We start from the raw sequence: 23465 nt of genomic DNA, 5'->3' as shown, positions 1-23465 counted from the left end.
TATTAACATTCACAACGCCTATCTTATTGAAAGTATAGCGTTTCGATGTATTTGCTGGTTTACATCACTTTGTCAATGGGATAAGATTAAATTAAAAGGTGATGTTAACCTCAGTTCTAAAATGATTGCAAAACAAAGAAATCCCTTAAAGCACAAGTCCTCAAGGCACACAGTGTAGTAGGATTGTCAAAGACAACACACACATGTCCTTATTTGGTTACCAATAATACAGAAGCAGCAAAGGTCAGTTGGTTTACATTAGCACTATACATTTAACTCTTAGATGTTTACAATACAACTGCACTATTTGTTTGTAGCAGTGTACATTAATGAAATGTATGCAGGAATAAGTTTGCATTTCTTTAAATATTTTTTAAACCCCCCTTGGGTGTGCTGCAATAATTGGGATGTTAAGGAATTGACTGCAGTGTCTAATCAAAAGTGAAAATTTGCCTACAATTTTGAGGACATACCACAATTTTTTGGGGAATATCTTAGGACAATGAACAAAATGCAGTAAAATCACACAAATCACAACAGACAACAGCGCTGAGTTTGAAATGGAAAACAGCATGATATCGGTAAAGTAATAAAAACTTGAGATTGAGCTCTGAGAATTTTGATATTTACATTTAGCAAGTTCTGGATGAAGAGATATTTGCTTTGAGTTGATGCAATGGGTGGCTCAGTTGCCTGCCACCATGGTCAAATCTCAGGAGCTGTTTTGTTAAACTATTCCAGTCACTGACTTTATTTTGGGCTGACGTAGGGTGACAATATCCATCAATATATTGACCCCAGAGTGCATGGGAATGATAAGAGGGTCTGCAAGTGGACTCTCTTGAAAAACTTCAGGAAATAAACTGATGCTTGAGTGTGCATGAGTCAGAGTGCAATTTCAGAGTTCATTCTCTCAGCCACTGTCCTCTTCCAACAACTTAAAAAAAGAATCCCAATAACCAAATTTAAGATTGATTAGTTTCTTGACAGCAATGATATTGCAATTGCTCTATTTTCTCTGTTTTGATTGAGTGTTAACTCAAGGCTCAGGGTAACATTTTATGTGTATGTCTGTTCTGTATATCTTCTTCAGATTGACTCTCACGGAAATGGATAATTTGCTCTCTGCTGGTCCATAAGTATGAAACTGTCTGTGCTTTTTTTACACTTTACTTTGACTCGTGTTGAACCTTTATCGCCTTTACAATGTATGAGTCCATGTCTGCAGTTTTAACTAGGTCTCGATGGGTAAAAGCGGTTTCTGATTTCACAGCCAGGTAAAGTAAAACATTAAATTAAATTAAATCATTACCATCAGGTAAAGGTAAAGTATGCCTTCCCCTACATTTAAGTTAAGAACAATTGTTTGATTTATATGGCTGGCTGTATATTGCCACAAGAAGGTGTGAGTCAGACTGCCTCTACCATAAATATATTGCTTTGAGCTGCCGCAGCCCATCCCCTGGGCATGATGGGAAGATGTTGTCAACAACCTGTTAGTGGGGCGGACACAAGCAGCAGGATCATCGAACAACGCGCACAACTACAGAGGGATTTAAAACCGAGACAGGTTTTTTTATTATTTTTTTTAACGTGTATTTCTAAAAACAAGAGTCTACTGAAACGAAAACAAATATACAGAAATGCGAAGCCTTCAAGACTTTTGAAAGGCAGTCATGCGTAATTATAAAAAGTATGGCATGCGCATTTTGGCAACATTTAACAGTACAGATCAAACAAAAGAGCAGACTTCTACTCATTTTTGCAGATGGGAACAAACGTGTATAGCCTCCAAAGTTGGTTTGATTTTGGACTGATACCTCGTAAATCGAAGCTCACCCGCTTTCACTGACTTGGCACCAGCGGAGCGCAGGCGGAACCGGTTGCACGCGTCGCACTGCATAGAAAGTACTATTGAGGAGAGGTCTTTCGGCACGTTCATTGGCAATTACTGCCGGTCTGAAAGATGACGATGTTGTTTTACTGATTATCGTAAAAGACACGGAGTGAAGACGCTGGTGACTTTCGGCGAGTCGTGTGAAAGAAGACCAAACTTGAGGTTAGGAACTGTGCTAGTTGATTTTGACCCGTGACAATGATTTATGAGAATGTGGGCAATCTGTCATGTTAGGTTTTGTTTGACTTTTTTATCGAAGTAGCGGTCACTGCACTTAAGTGCTATGCTCCAAAAATAATTCTTGGAAATGTGGATGGAAAATATACATGAATTATTGCTGGTATATTTTCCGTGTTAAATTGCAAAGGACGTTTACGCATAGTCGCCCAAAAACTGTATGTATGAAGTAAAATGTTGTAAACACTTCCCACACAATCATCAGACTAAATATATGAAATCCATATTTTAGCTTCTGAAGTGTTATTCCAAATATTTTTGGTACAAACGAATAAACCATCCACCATGTATCCTCTTCCTCAGATTTCATGTCCCCCATGTCGGCCAATGGGAGCTCAGAGGCAGGTTGCAGGTCAGAGGTCAGACTAAACAACAACACCTGCAGCAGCCAGAAAGAACTGTCTGTCACCGCCTCCGTTATCTCCATGACTGTGGGAATTCTCTCCAACAGCCTGGCCCTCTTCATCCTGGTCAAATCCTACGGCCGAGCGCGGATCAAGTCTAAGGCGTCCTTCCTGCTGTTTGCCAGCAACCTGGTGGTCACAGACCTGCTGGGTCACCTCATCAACGGCTCCCTGGTGCTGTTGGTCTACAGCTCCCAGAAGAAATGGGAAACCTTTGACCCTCACCGCATCGTGTGCAGCGTCTTTGGGGCGAGCCTGGTGTTCTTTGGCCTGAGCCCTTTGTTTCTGGGCAGTGCCATGGCGGTGGAGCGCTGCATCGGAGTCACCAGGCCCATTTTCCACTCCACAGCATTGGCTTCCCACCACATGAAGAGGCTGCTGGGATTGACCTGGCTGCTGGCTGCCCTGGTGGCTGTGCTACCTGTGCTGCTGTGGAAGCCCTACAAGGTGCAGAGCTCCAGAAGCTGGTGCTTCTTCCACATGGAGGAACCCAGAGACTGGTTGGATGTGCTCCTGCCTCTGCTTTTCTCTTTGCTGGGGCTGCTGGCCCTGCTGCTCTCCATTGTGTGCAATACCATTACAAGCTGCGCTCTGCTGCTGGCCAGACTGCGCCGCAAGCACCACTGCAGAAGCACTTCCTACCACATAGAGATGATCTGCCAGCTGCTGGCCATCATGTTGGTATCATGCGTATGCTGGGGCCCGTTACTGGTAAGAATCTCAGTGGACCATCAACTCTGCTATATTACCTCAAAATGTGCTTAGTGCTAAGAGTCCCCTCAGCCTACAACAATGAAAATTAGTTGGAACTCCTTACTAGGCTCCATTTGACTTAAAAGTGGAGTCAGTGATTCTGGAGAATGCGTATTGTCGAAATAATTTTTTGGTAAAATCAGTGAACATCCTCATGATCCACTACCTGTACTGTGTGTGCTCCGAAACTTAATCCAGTGATAATACACAACAAAGGCTCTGTAAAAGGGCATGTTGCTACAGTAGGACCATTTTTTTTGTTTACATATCCTATCATTTACAGAGCCTAGGCTGTGTATTAACATCAGATATATTTTTCTTCATTTTACACACAGTATGGACAGGTAGTGGATCGTGAGGAGATATTAATTGATTTTAAACACAAGTGTTCTCTAGAATCCGTGACTCCACCTTTAATATATACATTCCCACATGCCATACTTTTTCTGATCTCATGAATTTTGAACATTGGTAAGCACAAAGTAACCAGCAACTGGGAGGAGACATTGAAATAGGCTTTGTAAATATGGAGGAAACCTGTCAGGTTTTATTGTCTGTATTTGAGATGAAGACATCGCTGCTTATAATTTTCAACCTGTCCATTCCTCAATCTTTGCGGATGAAGCTCTGGTGCATTTATTATGACAACCACACTCGAATAATTCAATAGTTTATTGTGTGACCTTTCCTCTATACTCATTAAAAACCTGCAGTATGTACACAGTATAGAACACTAGAGCACTCCTGCACAAACATGCCCCTGTCCATCAAAATATGAACTTGCTGCTGCTTGAAAAACAAATACATTTCGAGCTTCCCCTACAAATCTGCTGTAACAAAGCAGAGCGCAAGCTTTATCGGGAGCAATTTGGGGTTCAGTGTCATGCCTAGGGACACACTAACATTGGCGGGGGATCGAACCACTGACCTTGAACTCCAGTGGACAACCGCCCTATCCACCTCGCCAAAGCTGTCCAGATATTATGAGATATATGACATGTTGTGGGCATGCTTTTAATTCAGAACTAATTATTTGTGTTGCACTTGAGGAAGACTATATTCAGAAACGTAGGTGATTAAAAGAAAATGTATGGAGCTTCACCGAGTGTGTGGTACTTTGGAGTTTTCAAATATATGAGCATATTTCCAAAGCAACCGTTTATTGTAAGTGGTGTTCCTAAGTCACACACAGAACTCATAAAATAAATACATTGACTCGGCCAGCCATTTTTCACGTTCTTTTGCTGCTGCCACTGTATTGCTTATATTTTCTGAAATAGGCTATATAAGGAAGAGTAATGCATTCTGGTCACAGTACGGAAAAAGTTTCTCATCTCAGGGAACGTCATCTCAGAGTTCAGGGTTAGACTCAGAGTTTGTTCACCCTGCTTTCTGAACATCCCATACATCACAAAGTGCTTCACAATACAAACAAACAATCCACCGTAAATACACTGCAACTGACATTAAATATAAGCATCCAGCTTAAGCACACAAGTGGTGTTTGAGCTGCTTTTTAAAGGTTTCCATGGAATCCACAGATCTTAATTCCAGGGACAAAGTGCTCCAAAATGAATTGGTCACAACCTCAAAAGCACCGTTTCCCTTTGTCTTTAGCCTGGTGCATGGGAAACCCAACAAACATGAGATCATGCAAGGCTCTGAAAGGGAATACTATCATCAAAAGTATACAAAATGTTGTGAGCCTGTTCAAAGATTTCAGGATTGCTGTAACTTGGAACATTTTAGGGGACTTGGACAGGAAAATGGCAGGAGCATTGTTGACCAATTGAAATCTTTTCGGGAAAGTTTTTTCTGAATTACAATAATCAAAACACGAGGCAATGAACAAGAAAATAATCATATCTATCTCATCGGTGGACACAATAGACCTGAGTTTAGCAATATTTTGCATCTGGTAAAATCTGAAAACCAACCAAGCCAATGCTGGTCCAGGCTCTTAGCTGGCTCATCGAAATGCCCATAAGGAGTGTAGTTTTAACAAATGACCCTCGGGACAACGTCATCTGGGGCAGGAATGAGGACATCTGTTGTATCAGTCTTGAACTGTAAAAAAATATCTTTATCCAAATATTCATATGGGAGTTAAAACATGTTAGTAAAACTGTTTTGTTACATTTTCAGATAAAAATTAATGTAAATAATATAATCATTTGATATCTCAGAGAAGAGCTGTTTCTGTTGAAAGTTACTGACGGAAACTGAAATTCAAATTTTCAATAATGTTGTGCTAATCTCAGACAGCTCTAAGTAGCCTTACAACCAGAATGAACGTATAATTATGTTTGTCAATCAATGAGTGAAAAACATTAGCCACACAGTTTCTTATTGGTTTGCCTGTTCAGATCTGTTGAACCAGTTATTCACACCATTGTATGACCACTCCACCAGATCCATGTCATCTTGCTGAGCACCAGAACCAAGGAAGACCCTGCGTCATTCAGCCTCCTGATCGTGGTCCGTATGGCCACATGGAACCAGATCCTGGACCCCTGGGTCTACATCCTGCTGAGGAAGGCTGTTCTCAAGAAACTATTCATGTTGCTCCACAGCTGCTGGGGCACCAATTCTCATGCCATGCACCGCTGGCACCAAAGTGTGCATGAAACCAGAAACATTGGCTCTCGTTCGTCTGTTTGCCGCTCCCTCAGTGGAGCACCACTGCCAGACACTGCCATCAAAACCATCACCTGAACCCTGTTGCAGTGCTTTTTTTAAAAAACCAGGAAGAAGCTAGAAGAAATGTGTTGGAATGCAGTACTCAACCCATGACAAGACACTCATTTGGAATCGTACATAAACTGTTATTATATTAAAGTTGGTTTCATGCGTTTTAAAATGATCCCTCCTCAAGTGGCGTCATTGTGGTCCATTGTATAACCAGGGATGACCTTTTTCTCTATCTATCTATCTATTTTGATAGCAGATCATGCTACCTTATTTTCAGGAATGTTCATACCATGAAACCATGAAAGTTTGAAATCATGCAGCATGGCCTGTAATTCTGCTTGTGGATAATGACCGTATATGTAATGTTCTGCACATGTGATTTGTAGCACATCATCTCTCTCTCTCTCTCTCTCTCTCTCTCTCTCTCTCTCTCTCTCTCTCATGAAATGTTCTCTTTTTATTTGGGCTGAACTGTGTAATAAAGGTGAACATTTTAAAAAGAAACCTAAACTACTGTTTTAAACATAACTATGATGGGTCTGTGTGCATTGGTTTATATGAGGTCCGGAGTGTGCCACTGAGATAATTATAGACTTTCTCAGTGATCAGTTATAATCAATTATAATTATTTATTTGCAATAAATTATATTCATATTTATGTTATCAGTGGTGAAGTAAAATATAAGGGATACAAAAAATAGATTTTATAATAATTATAATAATTAATTATAATTATTTACAATCATAGGAGTCTACATTTAATTTCACGTTTTATTTAAAGACAGAGTAAGGTAAGATAATTATTACTCAATTATGATTTTACCACATTTGATTTCTTATGAAAAACATAATTTAGTGAGTCAATTCACAATACCTTTTTTTTAAATTCATACAAATTAAACACTGAAAAGTATTTCATTATATCAGAGGCTAATGGCTTCATATGGGATTGTTTTGTTTAGAGGAGGAACAAAATGTGACATGAAGGTTTCAGAAGTTCCTTGAACATTAAGATATGTTTTCCCCCCATAAAATATTTTAACATTTAAAAAAATGTTATTCTTTGTGAAGAGGCACAACATAAATGGTTTGCAGAGGCAAGTCTGCAGGGGTAAAAGATGTTAGTCTTATTTTTCCTATGAAATCAAACAGAATAGGTATGAAAGAATTTTCCACGCTGCAATCATGAATTTGAGAGCAAAACTATTAACAAAAAAGTATATGTATTGCAGAAATAACTGGGAAGTGTTTTAGATCTTTCGATTCAGCACAAAAGCAAACACATTTTTAGGATTTGCACACAACACTTTTGGATATGCATCAATACATTCACAATTAATTTAATTTGCAATACGCTTTTTTGATTGCAGTATTAACAGTTTTATTCTCAAAACTATTTTTGATTGCATTGTCGAAAGCTTTAGTCTCCAAACGATGCTGTTTGATTGCGCACTAAAGACACTATCCATCCAGTGGGTAAATTATGGGAGTAGCCTTTGTTGGTGTAGTTCATAAAATAGTCTACAGGTGGCAGCACGGCTCCCAAATTCCTCTCATCTAGTCGGAAACGGAGAAGAAGACATATCGATTTTGGTATGTGACGTATTATCTTCCTCATAACCTCCATATTTCTGCACCGCATGCTGCTGTGGATATTTGAGCAGGTTTGGGATGATTCTTGTTGTCATGCGCGTGGCGTGCTGTGTTGGCGGAGTGTATGGCTGTCGCTGTTCACTCGGTGCTGATCTGTCTGTCCGAGCGGTGCCGTGACACGATGTGTGCAGTCCGTTGGCCCCGTGTTGTGTTTCCATATCTGCAGCTGCTGGCCACACGCACGCACGCACGCACGCACGCACGCACACACACACACACACACACACACCGCTGTGTGTGTGTGCCGCTTGTCTTGAGTTATTACAAGTGTGTTTTTATCGTGCTTGCCTTGATGCTAATTCATGTTTTTTCTGTAACTGTCACTGTTTTTTTTTACTCATTTGGAAACAGGACTTTCTCGGTGTCCCTTGTCACGTTGTTGTTTCAGCTCGTGTTGCAGCTCACAGTCGCTATGGTAATCAGCTGTTTAGCTAGGTAACCATAACATTTATTTACATTTTCTCTCATATTGTAGGTGAAAACATGAATCAAGAAAAACTTGCAAAACTTCAAGCCCAGGTCCGGATAGGAGGAAAGGTAAACTGACTGACACCCAGGACGTGCTCTATTGTACATGACAGGTGTATCCCATTTAATTTTGCCACACCCCCTTTTTTATTATATACTAGGCCTATGTACATTTTTTACATTGGCTTAATAACTTACTAAAATGAACACGTTGGATTAGGTATGATAGACTGGTGTTATTATACATTTACATTTTACAATACAAAAAACACATCTTGGTTTTATTATTTTAGTACTTAATCTCTAACTGGGTGATGGACTGTTGGTCGGATAAAAGCAAGCAACTTTAAAGATGTCATATTGGGTTCAGGGAAATTCGATATTGGCATGTTTGCACTTTATTCTGACATTTCTTTGACTTCATTTTTCAACAAATTTTTGGAGATTCATCGATAATAGATGATGTGCAGCATGAATTCAGTCTAAATACGTATGTTATTCTTTCATTGTGATACATTTTTGATGTGTCTTAATAGTCCATACTTTCCTCCTCTTGGATTATTATAGCTGTCATAATGATAAAACTGCTATTTGACACACACACACACACGCGCGCTCGCGCGCAGTCACCACTCAGCAGTGTAACACGGAATAAGATTGGTGGAAGGATTCAACCAAAAATAAACGATCAAACTCACTTGAGGACTGTCTGCAGCTTTTAAAAAATTGAAATAAATTTGTGCTAGCAAGTAGTTTAGACATCATCACATGTTTTGTCCTCCAGAGAACACTGACAAGTTGGTTTCTCGCCTACGAAATTTCCCACTGGATACTCATCCCATCAATCAAGCTTAAGTAATGATTTGAGAGTCTTGTGTGCAATCATGTGAGACAAGACTTCATAGAAAAAGATATGTTTCCCTATTAACCCTTTAATTTTTCTCCCAATGCTGTCACAATAGCAGGTTTCAGCTCTCTGTCATCTAAGAGTCTTCTTATGTCTGCCTTGTTTTGTTTTCAAGGGATCAGCGCGTAGGAAGAAGAAGGTGGTTCACAGAACTGCAACAGCTGATGACAAAAAGCTTCAGAGTTCACTAAAGAAGTTGGCTGTCAACAATATTGCTGGTATTGAGGAGGTAAATTGGTATGGGATCTTCTGTACAAGGAAACACCGTCCTGCACGCAATCTTGCCTTTCACATCAGTACGGTAGTGTGGTAATCTGTCCTGGTGTGAGTGTGAATGCGTTCTTGCGTGGGCATTTAAACCTGACTGCTTTAAAGGTGCAGTTTGTAGAATTTATTAGCATTTTTTCAGAACAGACTTGGTAGAATTGGAATATAATATTCGTAAGTGTGTTTTAAATAATGTGTAACCGCTTGAAAATGAAAGTAGTTTTTACTTTTTATTTCCTTTTAGAATGAGCCTTTGATATCTACGTAAGAGCCAATATACAGATATGACACACTACACCTTTTTACGGCTTTTTCATATTTATCCATTTTCTTTTATCATTCTGGGACCACAGTATTTATCAGCTTTTGAAAACTGAGCTGAGTCTCCTCTCGTCGCCTCAGGTGAACATGATCAAGGATGACGGCACTGTGATCCACTTCAACAACCCCAAAGTCCAGGCCTCCCTGTCCGCCAACACCTTCGCCATCACGGGCCACGCAGAGACCAAGCAGCTGACGGAGATGCTGCCGGGTATCCTCAGTCAGCTGGGAGCGGACAGCCTAAGCAGCCTGCGCAGACTGGCCGAACAGTTCCCTCGGCAAGGTGGGTGCGGCCCTGGTCGGGACCTCTTTAGACCTGTGACATTTCACAGTCACCCTTTAAAGTGGAGGGTGTGAGGAGTTCCATCTATAGAAATACACAGGCTGCTCTTCTAGCCATGGTCGACTCGTACCATTGAGGTGGCTGAGGCCCTCTGTGTTGTTTTTCCAAGGTTGATATAGAGTCGCACAATATAAGATATTGGTACAATGCCAAATAACGACGTTCCCATCTGATCATCATCATAATTTCTTGTGTTTGTGGTTTGGCTAGTGAGTTTCCAATTTAGTTTGTCTAAAGGGTTGAAATGAATGTTAAAATGAGGTACTCGTAAGTATTTGTTTCAATTATCTATGTATTTTAATTGCATAATGATGATTTAAGTGTTTAATTTTGTGACTGTGACAGGGAAAGGAAAAGGATCCATCAATTCAGCAAAGTAATGAAAAGAAGAACAGGATAAGATGAGTAGACTGGGAGAAGAAAAAAAATTGAGAAAAAGAAAGATAGAGGGTGACGGAGGTGCGAGAGGAAGAACAGGCGCTGCCCACTGTGTCCATGTTAATATTAGCATTAATGGCAATGGGCTGTTCAACACAAACAAAAGCTGACCTGATTCTTTTCAACCTTAATTACCTTAAACCACCTCTTAGTGATTACAACACAAACACGTAGCATAATCATAGTGTATTACCATATTAACATTCTATTATTATTGTATAACAGAGATTTTGCGCATTTTTATGAAAAAAAGAGGAAATGTAAAAGGTGAATAGAATTTTTCAAAATATTTTTTTATTACACAGGTTCAAAATATCCACGTTGCGTGGCTTGCCTGTTTTTTTGTTTGTTCCCATGTTAACTGGTTACATCCATAAACCCTTCATACTCCTCGTGTGTCAGTTTTGCTCAGCTCAAGCCTATTCTTCACAAGTGCGTCTAGCAAAATAAAGTCAGTAAAATTATATTTTTGACATCAGCCACAAAACTTAGCAAGGACATACATAATTTTGATTTGATGAAACTCCAATAATTTGATGCTTTGTTTTATTTATTTATAGACATATTTATTATTTTTAACCCCATTTTACATCTGGGCAGTAGTTTTCCGTTTCTCTCTCTCTATCTCTCTCTCTCTGTACAAGCACACTGTCCTGCTTACAAAAAGAGAAGAAAAAGTTTTGAATATCCACGACCAATGCAAAATCAATGAAGATAGGGCTGGCAGTTAACTTTAAAAACGGGTTATAACTATCAAGTTACATTTCTTAAGAATGCCGAATAATCTCCTAAAACAGCTCTATAGGTTTGAGCAAACCAAAGACAGGACTCAGTAGTGTATTGGAAGTAGTAATGTATATTTTCATTAGGGGATTAATATATATTTAATTATCTAGTGAGTGTTAACAGTCCCTGTGTTCATGTTAATGAAACATTTCCCCTAAAGTCAAAAGAGTGGCATACTGATTTGTTTTTAATGAGTTCGTGGCTCAGAAAAAAAAAATCAGATTTTGTTCCACACAGAAAATATGTTAGGATAAATACTGCACATTTGGTTTTTGTCCCTTCTCAGGATTTTTTTGAAAATAGAAAATGTAAAGATTATCACCAGCTAAAATATGCTATAACATATGTTTTGTTTTTTTATATTTATTCTCAGCTTTGGACAGTAAGGCTCCAAAGGCAGAAGACATTGAGGAAGAGGATGATGATGTTCCAGGTATGGACTTTTCTTTCTTTCTTTCTTTCTTTCTTTCTTTCTTTCTTTCTTTCTTTCTTTCTTTCTTTCTTTCTTTCTTTCTTTCTTTCTTTCTTTCTTTCTTTCTTTCTTTCTTTCTTTCTTTCTTTCTTTCTTTCTTTCTTTCTTTCTTTCTTTCTTGACACACTTCAAATTGTAGGTACCACACACACACACACACACTGATCTCAGCCAGTGGAATAATTCACATTTCAATTGTTGTTACTCTGCAGATCTGGTGGAGAACTTCGATGAAGCGTCAAAGAATGAGGCGGACTGACACACGTGAAGTTCATGTGCCCGCAGACTGGACTGCAACACCTCCTCCGGTGTTTTTAAGTCTAGTCATCCAGACATATCAGACACTATCCCCAAAAACCAGAGACTCTTATATTTTACGATGTCCGACGGATGCCCCAAGTCAAACTGGCTTGTGCACTTACATTGAAAAAAAGAAACAAACCTCTTCTGGTAAATGGTTAAACCCCATCATCACAATGTCAGTCATGGTCAGGATTTCAGTGATCACTAAATCAAGTCTTAAGGCTTTTTATGTATGAAACAAAATAAAGGTGATTAACATTTTGTAGATCGTGCTGTGGTCATTGACAAGATCTTGTAAACAAATAATTACAAAAATAAAATAAAAATGCTTCTCATCCAAATGACCATGAAGATGATCTACAGTCAGATTCAATAAAGCTGACTTTCTTAACCCTTCCATATTACAGTATGACCGGTTGTGCATTCAGGAAGCTGCTATTATATCTTGCATCACAGTCCTGTTGTCTTGGCCTGTGTGCTGTCCTGCGGGGCTGTGTTAAGCAGCAAACTGCGGGAGGGACATTTCTGCACACCTCTTGAGTTTCTTCAAAGAGCTGCAGAGAGAGACACAGAGGAGGAGGGAGATCACTGAGAAAGGGGGGGAAGAGAGAGGCAAAATCATCCCATCCTTCGCTTGTGAGCAAGGCACTGCTGCTTGAATCCGTTCTCCTCGGCGTTCAAATGTAACGGGGTAAAATGCTGAAGTTCTTCTCAGCGCGGGATGACGAGAACGAAAGCCTTTTGGGAGCAATAACTGAGGGTAAGAAATGCATTGATTGCAAATTGGGTGTGGGGAGGCTTTATCCCCCCCAGTCCGCTGCCCGTAGGCTACAGTATCATGATACTGCGCGTCTGTGTTTGTCACAGAAAAACCGCTGATACAGCTTTTGGCCGTGCGCTAAAACCGCATCATCTGAAACGTGTGTGTTTGGTGTGGGCTGCGCACATTTGCCGTGTGAGGAGTGACATGCTGCGTACATAGGCTACACACGCGCTGTCCGCAGACTCCCCAGATGCCTCGGTAAACATCATCTGGGTGAAGTGTCCTGCTAGATCTGATGTAACAGGATGTGGGGCTATGAGTGTCGCATTGCCGCCGGCCCTCGGTGCCTGCGAGGGGATTAAACATTTGCACGTGTGTTGAATGCGTCACTGTCCCGGTGAAGCGGTCGCTCCAGCCGGATCGGTGTGGTATAGAGACCCGCCGCTGTTTTCGGGAGATCTGACGCGTCCCGCCTTTCTTTTTTTTTTATGGTTTCTGTGAAGTATAGCTGCAATGCAGTTTAATCTCGGAAATGAGTGATTTCACCTGTTTTACAAAGGGGTCTTCATCTTTCCCATCACATTTTCAATGTTTTTTTTGTTTGCCAAATCCACAGGAAAATAGTATAAACTAAACAGTCTGTAAAAGCCGGTTTGCAGCACCTGCTGTGAGATATGATTTCTAGTGCACGTTTATGTCCTGAGTCATAACTATTAATGAATCACTGGGTGTGAACTCACTCGACCTACACAATCTCGCTTTGCATAGCCTAATGCATTGCGTGTTGGTAAATCACAGTAGCTTAATGGTTATATAGGCCTATTTCACGGCTACACATACAAGGTAAGGGTGTTGAAACACTAATTGGTTGTAGCCTAATCAGAAAAGGCTACTTTGCCTTAAGGTCTATCTTGCATTGAATGGATTAAAATATTTTCTCTACATTCACAGTGAATCTCACATTCCTTTGTATTATGCTCGATTGAACATGTCTGAATTGAACATAGCCAATAAGATCAGTGTTAAACTTGGATAAAAGTGTGAATAGTTTTAAAAAGCATAAGCATAGATTTGTTAATTTGGCACAAAAGACATGAGCCAATGACCAAACGAGCACATTTGTGTGTGGGAACACAACACCTGCGAAACATTAAAAGAAACATCCATTAATCCTCAAGGTAATTTGAGATGCTACTGTATATGGAGCCAGTAAACACACCAAGCCACTATTGAACTTGCTGTGTTCTCAGGAACCAGCTGCTGTGGTGCCACTATGGCTTACACTAATATTGTTTTTTTACATCAATATTTAGTCCTCAACCAACCCCTTCCTTTTTCATAACTACATTCTAATCAGCTCATCGATGCATCTCAAGGGCAAATGAATGTTAGTGCTGTGATGATTGAAAGCTATTAGGTATGTTCAGGGTGATGTAAGAAATTATCACTTGCTGCTAAATAGCCACTTAGTGCATGTGAACAGATCTTTCTCGCCTAGTGAGTCATTTTAACAAGTCTGTGTGTGTGTGTGTGTGTGTGTGTGTGTGTGTGTGTGTGTGTGTGTGTGTGTGTGTGTGTGTGTGTGTGTGTTTGTGTGTGTGTGTGTGCTTGACAGAAAGACAGATTCAGACATTGAGTGTTCAATGATATAATGCCCCCCCCCCCCCCTCCAAACAGATGAAGGAGACAATCCGTCTCTTCAGGACACCAAGCACCACTGGCTGAGCAGTAGACCCTGCCTGCTGGTGCTTAAAGATGGGGACGTGTCCAAGCCTGGTTTGGACTGCGGCCAAATCAGACCAGAGTCTCCGTCTTCTAAGACCACTGCTTCAGACACATTGGCGAGTAGCGGTGGCGGCGGCTTCGGGCCATGTGAGCAGAAAGCATGTGAACACACTGCCAAACAAACGGCTTCACCCTCGCAGCTGGAGGAGGGCAGCTGCATAGTGACCACATGGGGTGAGAGCTCCAGTCCCCTGGTGCTCAGCCCCGCGGAGGCTGCATGGCCAGAAGAAGAGGAGGAGGAGGAGGAGGAGAAAGAGAAGGATGAGACAATGAAAGAGAAGAAGCCCCAGACTCCCCAGTCAAAGGAGGACTCTGTGGTGGAAGAGAAGGAGCTGGAGGAGAGCAGGCTGGAGCAGCAGCATGAGCAGTCCAACAGCTCAGAGGCCACTGCAGCACCCTCTGCTATCTCACCACGCGAAGACACAGCTGGGTCCAAGGAGCTCCAGAACCAGTTTCAGACGGTCAGGTCTAATGGAGGAGATGAGACTGATAGCAGTTGTAGCGAGGCCCAGGCAGCCAGCGGGGAGGAGGGAGCCATGGGGGACTGTGCAGCTTCCCCACTGGATCCTCCTGACAACGAGTCTCAGCTGAGCCCCGCCAGCATCCTGTCCAAGGAGCGAGGCGTTGTCCTAGGGGAGGTGGCCCCAGTGTGGGTCCCCGATGCTCAGGCGCACGTCTGCATGAAGTGCAGGGTCAAGTTCACGTTCACCAAGAGGAGGCACCACTGCCGTGCTTGTGGGAAGGTGAGGAACATTTCAATGTGTTTATGTTGTGTAGCATTTCACAATAAGATATATGTAGATGTTCTCAAGTAACCAACTAGTGACACGAGTTGATGTGTGTGTGTGTGTGTGTGTGTGTGTGTGTGCACGTACGTGGTGTGTGTCTATGTGTGTGTGTGTGTGTGTGTGTGTGTGTGTCGTCAGGTGTTTTGTGCACTTTGCTCCAACCTGAAGTTCAGACTCACACATCTGGATGGCAAGGAGGGACGCGTTTGTGTTTCCTGTCATTCAACCCTCATCAAAAGTAAACGCTGATTTTGTTGTTGTTGTTGTTGTTGTTGTTGTTGTTCACAGTTCTCTGTGTTTTAATGAACATTTGCACCAGCGTTTTGTTTTACCTCTCCATCTTAGCCACACCTCCACGAGGGAAAAGGAGAGTGTGGTTCGCTGACCAAATCCTCCCCAACAAGTCAGAGTCTGCCCCGACCACGCCTGACAGAGGTCCCATGCTCTCGCCGCTGATGAGACGAACGCTGGGCGGGCCGGTTCAAAGTCCAATGGGCTCGCCACAGATCGGGAGAGCTTTACCGCCACATGGGACAAACATCAATGTAGGATCCAACAAAACTTAACACTTGACATATTTGTTGTTCCATCATTCTTGGAGGGAGAATGAGTCCGAACTCAGTGTTGTCCTCCGCCCTCCCCCCTCTTCCTCTAGGAGGCCTGTGGTCCTTATGGCTGGGGCACCATAACATTAGTGAATAGCTCTGTCAATCTGATCCCCTTGGAGGGCCTGCCACCCATCCTCACCTCCACAGGAGTCAAAGGAGGTAAGATACACTGGGTTCTATTAAGATTCGAGGGTGACAACACTTTGTGGATTCTTTGTTCATGGTGGAGCAGATGCTGGTATTTACCTGAAGTTGAAATGCCTCTGTCGTGTTTTGCATAATGTGTTCCTTCAAACAAACGGAAGGGATTTCCAATGCAAATTAAGATCAGGCAAGGTGATAGTGTTGTCTCTGATGTTGAGGGTATGACAATAAAGTGATGACAAGAGGAAAAGGGAACTGAGGTGTCGGAATGTAGAAAGGGCAGCAGTTACAGAATAATGTAGAACAAACCAAATGAACACTTCTAAAGCTTGGTTGTTCTGCCTAGCCTCTCATTTAAAGAGCACTGGCTGTTGTTTGTGAGAATAACAGAATCATGCACTGGCAACACCAGACTGGTGCAACACAACCCCATAGATGTTTAGGCTTCTGTCCATATCACACTGCTGGGTCAGAACTGCATCCAACTTTAAATAAATTAGCTGGTGCACTTGGATACTTTCTCAGTGTCATTGTATGACCTAATACTGTAACACATGGTACACAAATAGAGCCTGTGACATCCACCCCTCCTCTATGTGCCTTTGAGCAAGGCACTTAAATATGTCACAATGACACTGCAGTAAGGACGGGCAGCTCCCAGGTGTGTTTGATTCTTCCCACTAACAAGTCATGACTACTTCTGTATGCCCATCCTTGCGTCTTTTATAAATCCACGCTTAAGACATTGGTTATGAACCCTTTACGCACAGCTATGAGTTCATTGTTAAGCATTTGCTTTTCATGAAGTTATCTCTTTCATGCGGTCACAATGGATACAATTGAAATGTAACAAACATACTTTGTAATTTGTGAGCTGTTGTCTGAGATCCTAGAGTCTAATAGCGGTGTTACATTGTTTTGTTTCCCTCAGATTACACTGTGGAAGAGCAGCCCTCTGAGATGCTGCTTATTCAGGAGCTGGAGAGTGGCAGGCCAAAGCCCCTAGTGTTTGTCCTCAATGCCAACCTACTTGCTATGGTCAAGCTGGTCAACTGTATGTCTCTTTTTTGATAGTTATCGTGCATGACCACATGCATAGAAAAGGACACATAGGCAACATATTGCAGACAGTTACGTTTATGTAAAGTGGCTGCTGTGATCACAAATAAGTTAATTTGTGCTTTGAGCTGAGAATCAATCCAATTAGGTTATTGTAAATTCTAATAGAAAAGCTTTATTGTTTTATGTTTAGTCACTGTCAAGTTATTATACATCTATTTTCCTACACTTTACCTTTTTGCTCTGTAAATCACGTGTCCTCCTTTGAGAAAAAAACAGAGACTGCCGTAAATTACTAGAAGAGCAAAATGAATAAATGCCATTTCAGTTTTCCTTTTAAACAAAGCACCTGTCCTTGTAGACCCCTGAGGTTGTGCTTGGATTGTGTGACAGATGTTAACAGGAAGTGCTGGTGTGTGACGACAAAGGGAATGCATGCTGTGGGCCAGGTGGAGGTTGTGGTGCTGCTGCAGTGCCTGCCTGAAGAGAAAAGCTTCCCCAAGGACATTTTCAGCCACTTTATCCAGCTGTATAGAGACACCCTCACAGGTCAGAGCAACTAACACAATGAAATGCTCACATGCAGTCATTTTCAACCAGTTATACATCAGCAGCAGTAGTTATGTGTTATATGGAATTGTGCCCACTTGTGTGTGTCCCTTTTCCTTTGGATCGCTGCAGGAAAAGTTGTGAAACATCTGTCGCTATCCTTGTTCAGCGGTAGCTTCCTGGGCAGTGAGGAGCACGCAGGCTTCCTGTACATTCGCTCCACTCTCCAGTCCCTTCAAGGTCTACCTCTGCCCAACCAGCCCTACCTCTTTGGCCTGCTGGTCCACAGAGCAGAGGTTGCTTGGGCCAAAGCCTTTCCCTTGCGTCTCATGCTGCGACTGGGGGCTGAATACAGATGTAAGCCAGACCCCTCCTCCTATGAAATGCTGCATTTATACCGCCGAAGGTCTCTTCCTTTTCATTTACCCCTCTCGCTTTTCTCGTTTCCAGTTTACCCGTGTCCTCTGTACAGCGTGCGTTTAAGGAAGCCGTTGTTCGGGGCAATAGGCCACACCATAATGAGACTGCTAGTGGTGAGTGTGACATTTTATAGAAGGTCATGTTTCTATTATGGTGTAGAAAGGAAGTTTGGTGTTGTTACTTTTACCGAACTTCCCTTATTATTTGACGTTGAACTTCTCCTCCCATCCTGTTCCAGGACTTCAGGAATTACCGTTACAGCCTACCGATGGTGCCGGGGCTCACTGTGGATCTAGAGGCTCAGAGGACCTGCATAAAAATACCGACCACTGGTTATAACGAGGTAGGGCTAAACACCTTTAGTTGCAGCACTGACTTTAACGTTTCATAATTTTTCATCAATCTCTCATCCTCTCCTGTCTGCCAACCTGTCTCCGGTTAGTTAATGAAGGCTTTGAATAAGTCCAATGAGCACGTGCTGGCCATTGGGGCGTGCTTCAACGAGACCGCGGATTCACACCTCATCTGTGTGCAAGGAGACGATGGCCAGTACCAGACCCAGGCCATCAGCATCCACAATCAGCCACGCAAAGGTGGGCCACAACAGGATACTGTGAGGGACTATGGCATATGGAAGGGTGGGCTTAATTGTTACATAATCAAGTAGTAGGGGCGGACATTCGTTGGGAGGAAGTCTTGATTTCTCAGTTGTCACAAGAAACTTTGATACTTGTTTGAATGGGTACACTAAAAATATAGAGATCAGCATTCTCACATGCATATAAGAATAATTTTCATTGGGATTTTTCACAGAAACCTTTAAAAAAAATTCATCTCCACCGACCATTCAGTTCAGTCTGCTTATTTAAGCTGTTAATTAGTAGAATCCACCGCTACAAATGAATGTGAAGCAATTACAATTAAACCCAAAGACATATACTATTTCATTTGGTGGCTGTCGATATTATGTATAATGTGATCCAGAAATTTGCATTTATTGTCACGTTGCAGCAATGCAAAATGATTTTCTTTGGATTTAGTAAGAGATAGGAGCAACAGAAAGGGCTTAAGTGGCCCGCTGGACTAAAGAGGTTCACTTTCCCTTATAAAACACTAGATGGCACTAATCGAGTCTTGTCCTTTTACAGTTTTTCTCAGTCGCTTTGGTGCTTTTCTCACATCACTATTAACATTTGCACAGAAGTTAGTGCATTTCTCAAAACAATTAGTGCAAACTGCAAAACCTAGTGGATAACCTGCAAAAGTACGCCACTTGCTCAAAATGGATAGTCTATTCCTCAAAAGCAAGTATTCATGTCAATGAAACTGCCAGTGTCATCAAAATTAGAAGTCTTGACACCATCGTTTATGAACAAGATAGTCAAATGGCTTTGTCATGTTTTCATTATGACAGTTTATTCTCTCAGTGTTTTCCAATGCAAAAAAAAGGTCAGAACTCGGTGACACTACCTGAAAATGCTCAAGACAGCACTATACACTACTTGTACAGCCATTTGAAAACTACAGTAAAGTTACACATTGCTTTAGTTAGGGGAGTAAGTGAGTACAAGACACTGAATATGTATGTTTCACATTTTTACTGTATGTGCTCTTTGCAATTCTACAGCATTGTGCAAAAGAAAAATACACTTCAGTCACTTATTTAGAACAAACATAAAAAAAACACCCTTTTGGTAGAGCTGTGCACAAATGTGAACAATATAACAGGACATATTGTAACTGAACATATATAGGTAAATCATTCTGGCACATCCAGACGTTCCTGTCTGTCTGGCCACATATTTTCATCTACATCACAACGGATATTATCCCTTGCAATGCAGCGAGGAAAGTCATTGGTTACAACTAATACTTCACACACCTCCTCGTGAGTGAAAGCTGAAGTCCACCTGAGAGCAATTGCTCAATTTAGGAGACATTTCCAGGAAAAAATTATAAAGAAAGGTATAAAATTTGCTTGACAGAATTTGATAACTAGTTCAACAATTTTGTATGTAATGACTCAAGCAATGAAATGAAGACTATTAGTTTTATTGGGAACGACTATTCAGCATCCATAAGTATAGTTCATTTTGACTGACATGATATAAGCAAATGACAATGTTATAAAACAGCAGAGAATTGTATGAAAGCAACTGATACATGTCCAAAAGCATTTGCAATTTGTTCAGAGGAAGGAGAAATTGCTACTATGATGTGCTCAAATGACTAAATGTTGCAGAGGTTGAACTAATAGTTATGAGAATTTTCATTCTGATCTGAGGAAAGCACCAAAGCAACTGAGAAAAACTGTATATACTACGTATCTATGGTCTTGTCCCTGTACAGATTGATTGGTTTCTATTTGTCATTCTATTTTATTGATTTATTATTTCATTTTTATTTTTTTGCAGTTACTGGATCGTGCTTTTTTATATTCAGCAGTGCATTGAAAGCGTCTGCAGGATACCTTGCCAAATCCAGTATTGTAGAAGGTAGGATGTCCACTCACACGGGAGTGAGTTTTCCTGCATGCATAATAGGAAATTGATTGTCAGCATCCCTACTTCAAAATTGGTTTATTTAGAATGTGTTGATCTATGTATGTGTGTGTGTCCATGTACATTTTAACAGGCTGTTTGTCTAGGCGTGTGTACATGTTGATGTGTCTGTGTGTGTATGTCTGTGTGTGTGTGTGTGTGTGTGTGTTTCTCCTGTTTCGCTGTGCCCTCTTGCCAGATGGGCTAATGGTGCAGATCACCGTGGAGACCATGGCAGAGCTCCGCCGGTCACTACGGGAGATGAAAGACTACACCGTCACCTGCGGCCGGCTTGACCAATCCGACAGCCAGGAGCTTGTTTGTGTACAGTGGGTGGAGGAGAAATGCACTGTGAACAAGGGGTGAGTGTGTCCATGTGCTTTGAAGTACATGTGGCGGCCTCAGAATAAAGCCTTTGTGCAACATTTTCATTTACCTATCATTGGTAGGTTGACAACTGCATCACGTTAAGGGAGTGATCATAACTCCCTCTAAGGAGGTTGTTTAAAAACCATCTGATTACCACTCTGAAATATTTGTACTTCTGTGCTTGTGTGCCCCAGAGTTATAAGCCCCATCGATGGGAAATCCATGGAGTCCATCAGCAGTAGGAAGATGTTCCAGAAGTCAGAATACAAAGAAAACGGGAAGATCATTCGCTGGACAGAGGTCCATAAGATTATCCGGCTAAAGTAACAACACAAGTCCATCTGATACAGCCTACCCCTTACCTTTTAACGTTCATGTGGATGTTTTGTGTGCAGGTGTTTTTCCTACAAAGGGAGGATCCTTCCATTGGAGGAGCAAGCGACTCTGCTGAACACATCCGGTTAACAGAGCGGATCGCCCGGGCTTTTTGCCTGGCACTCTGTCCACACCTCAAACTGCTAAAAGAGGATGGGATGGCCAAACTGGGGCTGCGTGTCGCTTTTGAATCGCAAGAGGTACACTGTTGACTTATTGTTTTTAATAGATAAGTCTTGAATAGGCCTTGTACGCATCAGGTGTCCTGCATCTTCCTCCTATAAGGAGATTGCATTGTGGGGATACTGCCTACGAAGCCACAATGCAGTCCCTTAAGTTGAGACAGAAATGTTACTTTTTCCCTGTTATGCCAACCTCAATATAGAAATGATTAATAGATGGACAGACACAAGCAAAACAGAAATGCATTTTATAATACATTCTACAAACTATGGGCTGTAAATGATTAATATGAAGTTTATATTCTTAAAGAAACTAGTTGAAAAGGAAACTCACGGCTCCTCCTAAACCCATCCGTTTATTATTGCCTATCCCCAACTGTTTTTATTATTAGTTATTATTTATATATATATATTTTTAAATATAACCTTGAGTGTCTAGAAAGGTGCAAACAAATAAAAGCTAATAATATTATTAGATAGCTGATAGAGCACATTTTGTTAGCGTTTACTGCATTAATTTTCTTTTTTTAATGCATTATTAAGGTCTGTTCTATTTACTTTTGTGATTCAATTCAGCCCACGAAGGCATAAAATGAAGCCATTACAACCTTAGTCTAATTTTGGTTGGGAGAACATGATGTAATACATAACCCCACCTTCTCCTGGTTGGGTCTTTCTTAAGACTAATTTTGTTGATTTTGCTTTTCTAATTTCAGGAGAGATTTGTGGCCGGTAGCAATGGACAGCCCCTCCCAGCTCAGTACCTGGATTCCCTGGCTAGCGTGCTGATCCCCGTCATACACAGCAGGGGGCGCAAGAGGGGGGAGGAGCCTATAGTGATGGAGCTTATCTTCTACATCCTGGAGAACATCACTTAGGAGCAGACACACACACTTCCTCGTTTTAACCTTGACCACAACTCTGTCGCCGGCACCGCTCATCAGTGCTGCCATCCTTTTCAGGGCAATAAAAAGCATTCAAAAGGGCGAACCAGACCACATCTAAAGGTCTGCATCCATCTCATCCTCCTCACCATTAGAGACAAGTGGCCTGATCTCACACCTGCACTGCAGCAGACAGATTTGGGTACGCATGAAACCCAGGATGGACCATCATATCAGGATACTGCACTGTACAGTAGTAGCAACTTCATAAGCTTGATATCATCCATGTCACAATGTTCAATACAAATCCCCCTTACGGACACAAACCTTTAAAGTGGGCGCTGGATTCAGCCCCACGACTTTAAAAGCAAAGAGAAAAGTGAATGACTTAAAAGTGCTGTAAGTAGTAGATCTGTAGCAATTTGATGCACACTGAGTGAATGCCAAGAGAATGTTTTCATATTGGTAGTTTAATTTGATTGCTTATGAGATGTAATGTCAGCCTGGAATTAAACTTGCAATGACGACTAAAGTTACCGCCTGTCCATCTAGGGCCCTCTGCTCAACACTGTACATTTACTCAAGTACATCTACGGGTATTAATCAATACTCTGACGCTTCATACTTACATACTGTACTTCACTACATTTCAGAGGGAAATATTGTATTTCTTTCTCCACTAAATTTGTTCGACAACTATATCCCCTATAATAAGCAATAGTTAAATGAATACCTATCCAACTCCAACTATCTTTTCGTAAAAGGTAGAGTTCATGCCTGAAATGAAGGGAGTGTATGGTCGGATCATGAAAAGATTTTATTCATCCCCAAAGAGAAATTGTATTCATAGTAAAATTGTAGATGTATCAGTTTTATAAAATCTGACGCAGTTATACTGGTTTAAACACATTTATAATACAATCATTTTCTGCCCTCTGGATCAGTTCAAACACTAAAGCTATGGTGGCGCAGGAGCTCAAGCTCAATGTGTCAGTAGTTGATTTTACTGCTAAGAAAAATCTTGGACGTATAGCAGAAGGAATACATTCATCATGCATG

General features: G+C 41.4%; 4 protein-coding genes across 4 annotated transcripts in view; 3 read left to right on the top strand and 1 right to left on the bottom strand.

The window, feature by feature from the left end:
* The window catches only part of erich3 (glutamate-rich 3), a gene marked incomplete at both ends in the record, with an annotated part of 239266 nt that overhangs the window by 103142 nt on the left and 112659 nt on the right, over nucleotides 1-23465 (bottom strand).
* On the top strand, nucleotides 2452-6006 carry ptgfr (prostaglandin F receptor (FP); the record flags this gene model as incomplete). The annotated part of the gene is made up of 2 exons (XM_080032123.1): nucleotides 2452-3249; nucleotides 5704-6006. The coding sequence occupies 2 exons, from the start codon at nucleotides 2452-2454 to the stop codon at nucleotides 6004-6006; spliced, it is 1101 nt and encodes a 366-aa protein (XP_079888249.1).
* btf3l4 (basic transcription factor 3-like 4) lies at nucleotides 7582-12201 on the top strand. Its single transcript, XM_080032338.1, has 6 exons — nucleotides 7582-7646; nucleotides 8111-8172; nucleotides 9126-9239; nucleotides 9680-9881; nucleotides 11539-11598; nucleotides 11850-12201. Exons 2-6 carry the CDS (start codon nucleotides 8119-8121, stop codon nucleotides 11894-11896), a joined length of 477 nt encoding a protein of 158 aa, XP_079888464.1. The 5' UTR covers nucleotides 7582-7646; nucleotides 8111-8118; the 3' UTR covers nucleotides 11897-12201.
* Nucleotides 12637-22664, top strand: zfyve9b (zinc finger, FYVE domain containing 9b; the record flags this gene model as incomplete). Its single annotated transcript, XM_080032122.1, has 15 exons — nucleotides 12637-12700; nucleotides 14381-15223; nucleotides 15622-15821; nucleotides 15932-16043; nucleotides 16960-17082; nucleotides 17481-17636; nucleotides 17769-17993; nucleotides 18087-18169; nucleotides 18295-18399; nucleotides 18499-18649; nucleotides 20471-20551; nucleotides 20796-20958; nucleotides 21160-21265; nucleotides 21361-21540; nucleotides 22239-22664. 15 exons carry the CDS (start codon nucleotides 12637-12639, stop codon nucleotides 22398-22400), a joined length of 2754 nt encoding a protein of 917 aa, XP_079888248.1. The 3' UTR covers nucleotides 22401-22664.

Source organism: Ammodytes marinus (genome assembly GCF_949987685.1).
Source record: "Ammodytes marinus genome assembly, chromosome: 8".
In the NCBI taxonomy this organism is placed as follows: Eukaryota; Metazoa; Chordata; class Actinopteri; order Uranoscopiformes; family Ammodytidae; genus Ammodytes; species Ammodytes marinus.
This window is presented reverse-complemented; position numbering and strand designations above follow the sequence as displayed.

Coding starts and splice junctions, on each gene's coding strand:
- btf3l4 (XM_080032338.1), top strand. CDS start 8,119: ATGAATCAAGAAAAACTTGCAAAACTTCAAGCCCAGGTCCGGATAGGA. Junction 8,173..9,125: donor AGGTCCGGATAGGAGGAAAG/GTAAACTGACTG, acceptor TTTGTTTTCAAG/GGATCAGCGCGTAGGAAGAA. Junction 9,882..11,538: donor CGAACAGTTCCCTCGGCAAG/GTGGGTGCGGCC, acceptor ATTTATTCTCAG/CTTTGGACAGTAAGGCTCCA.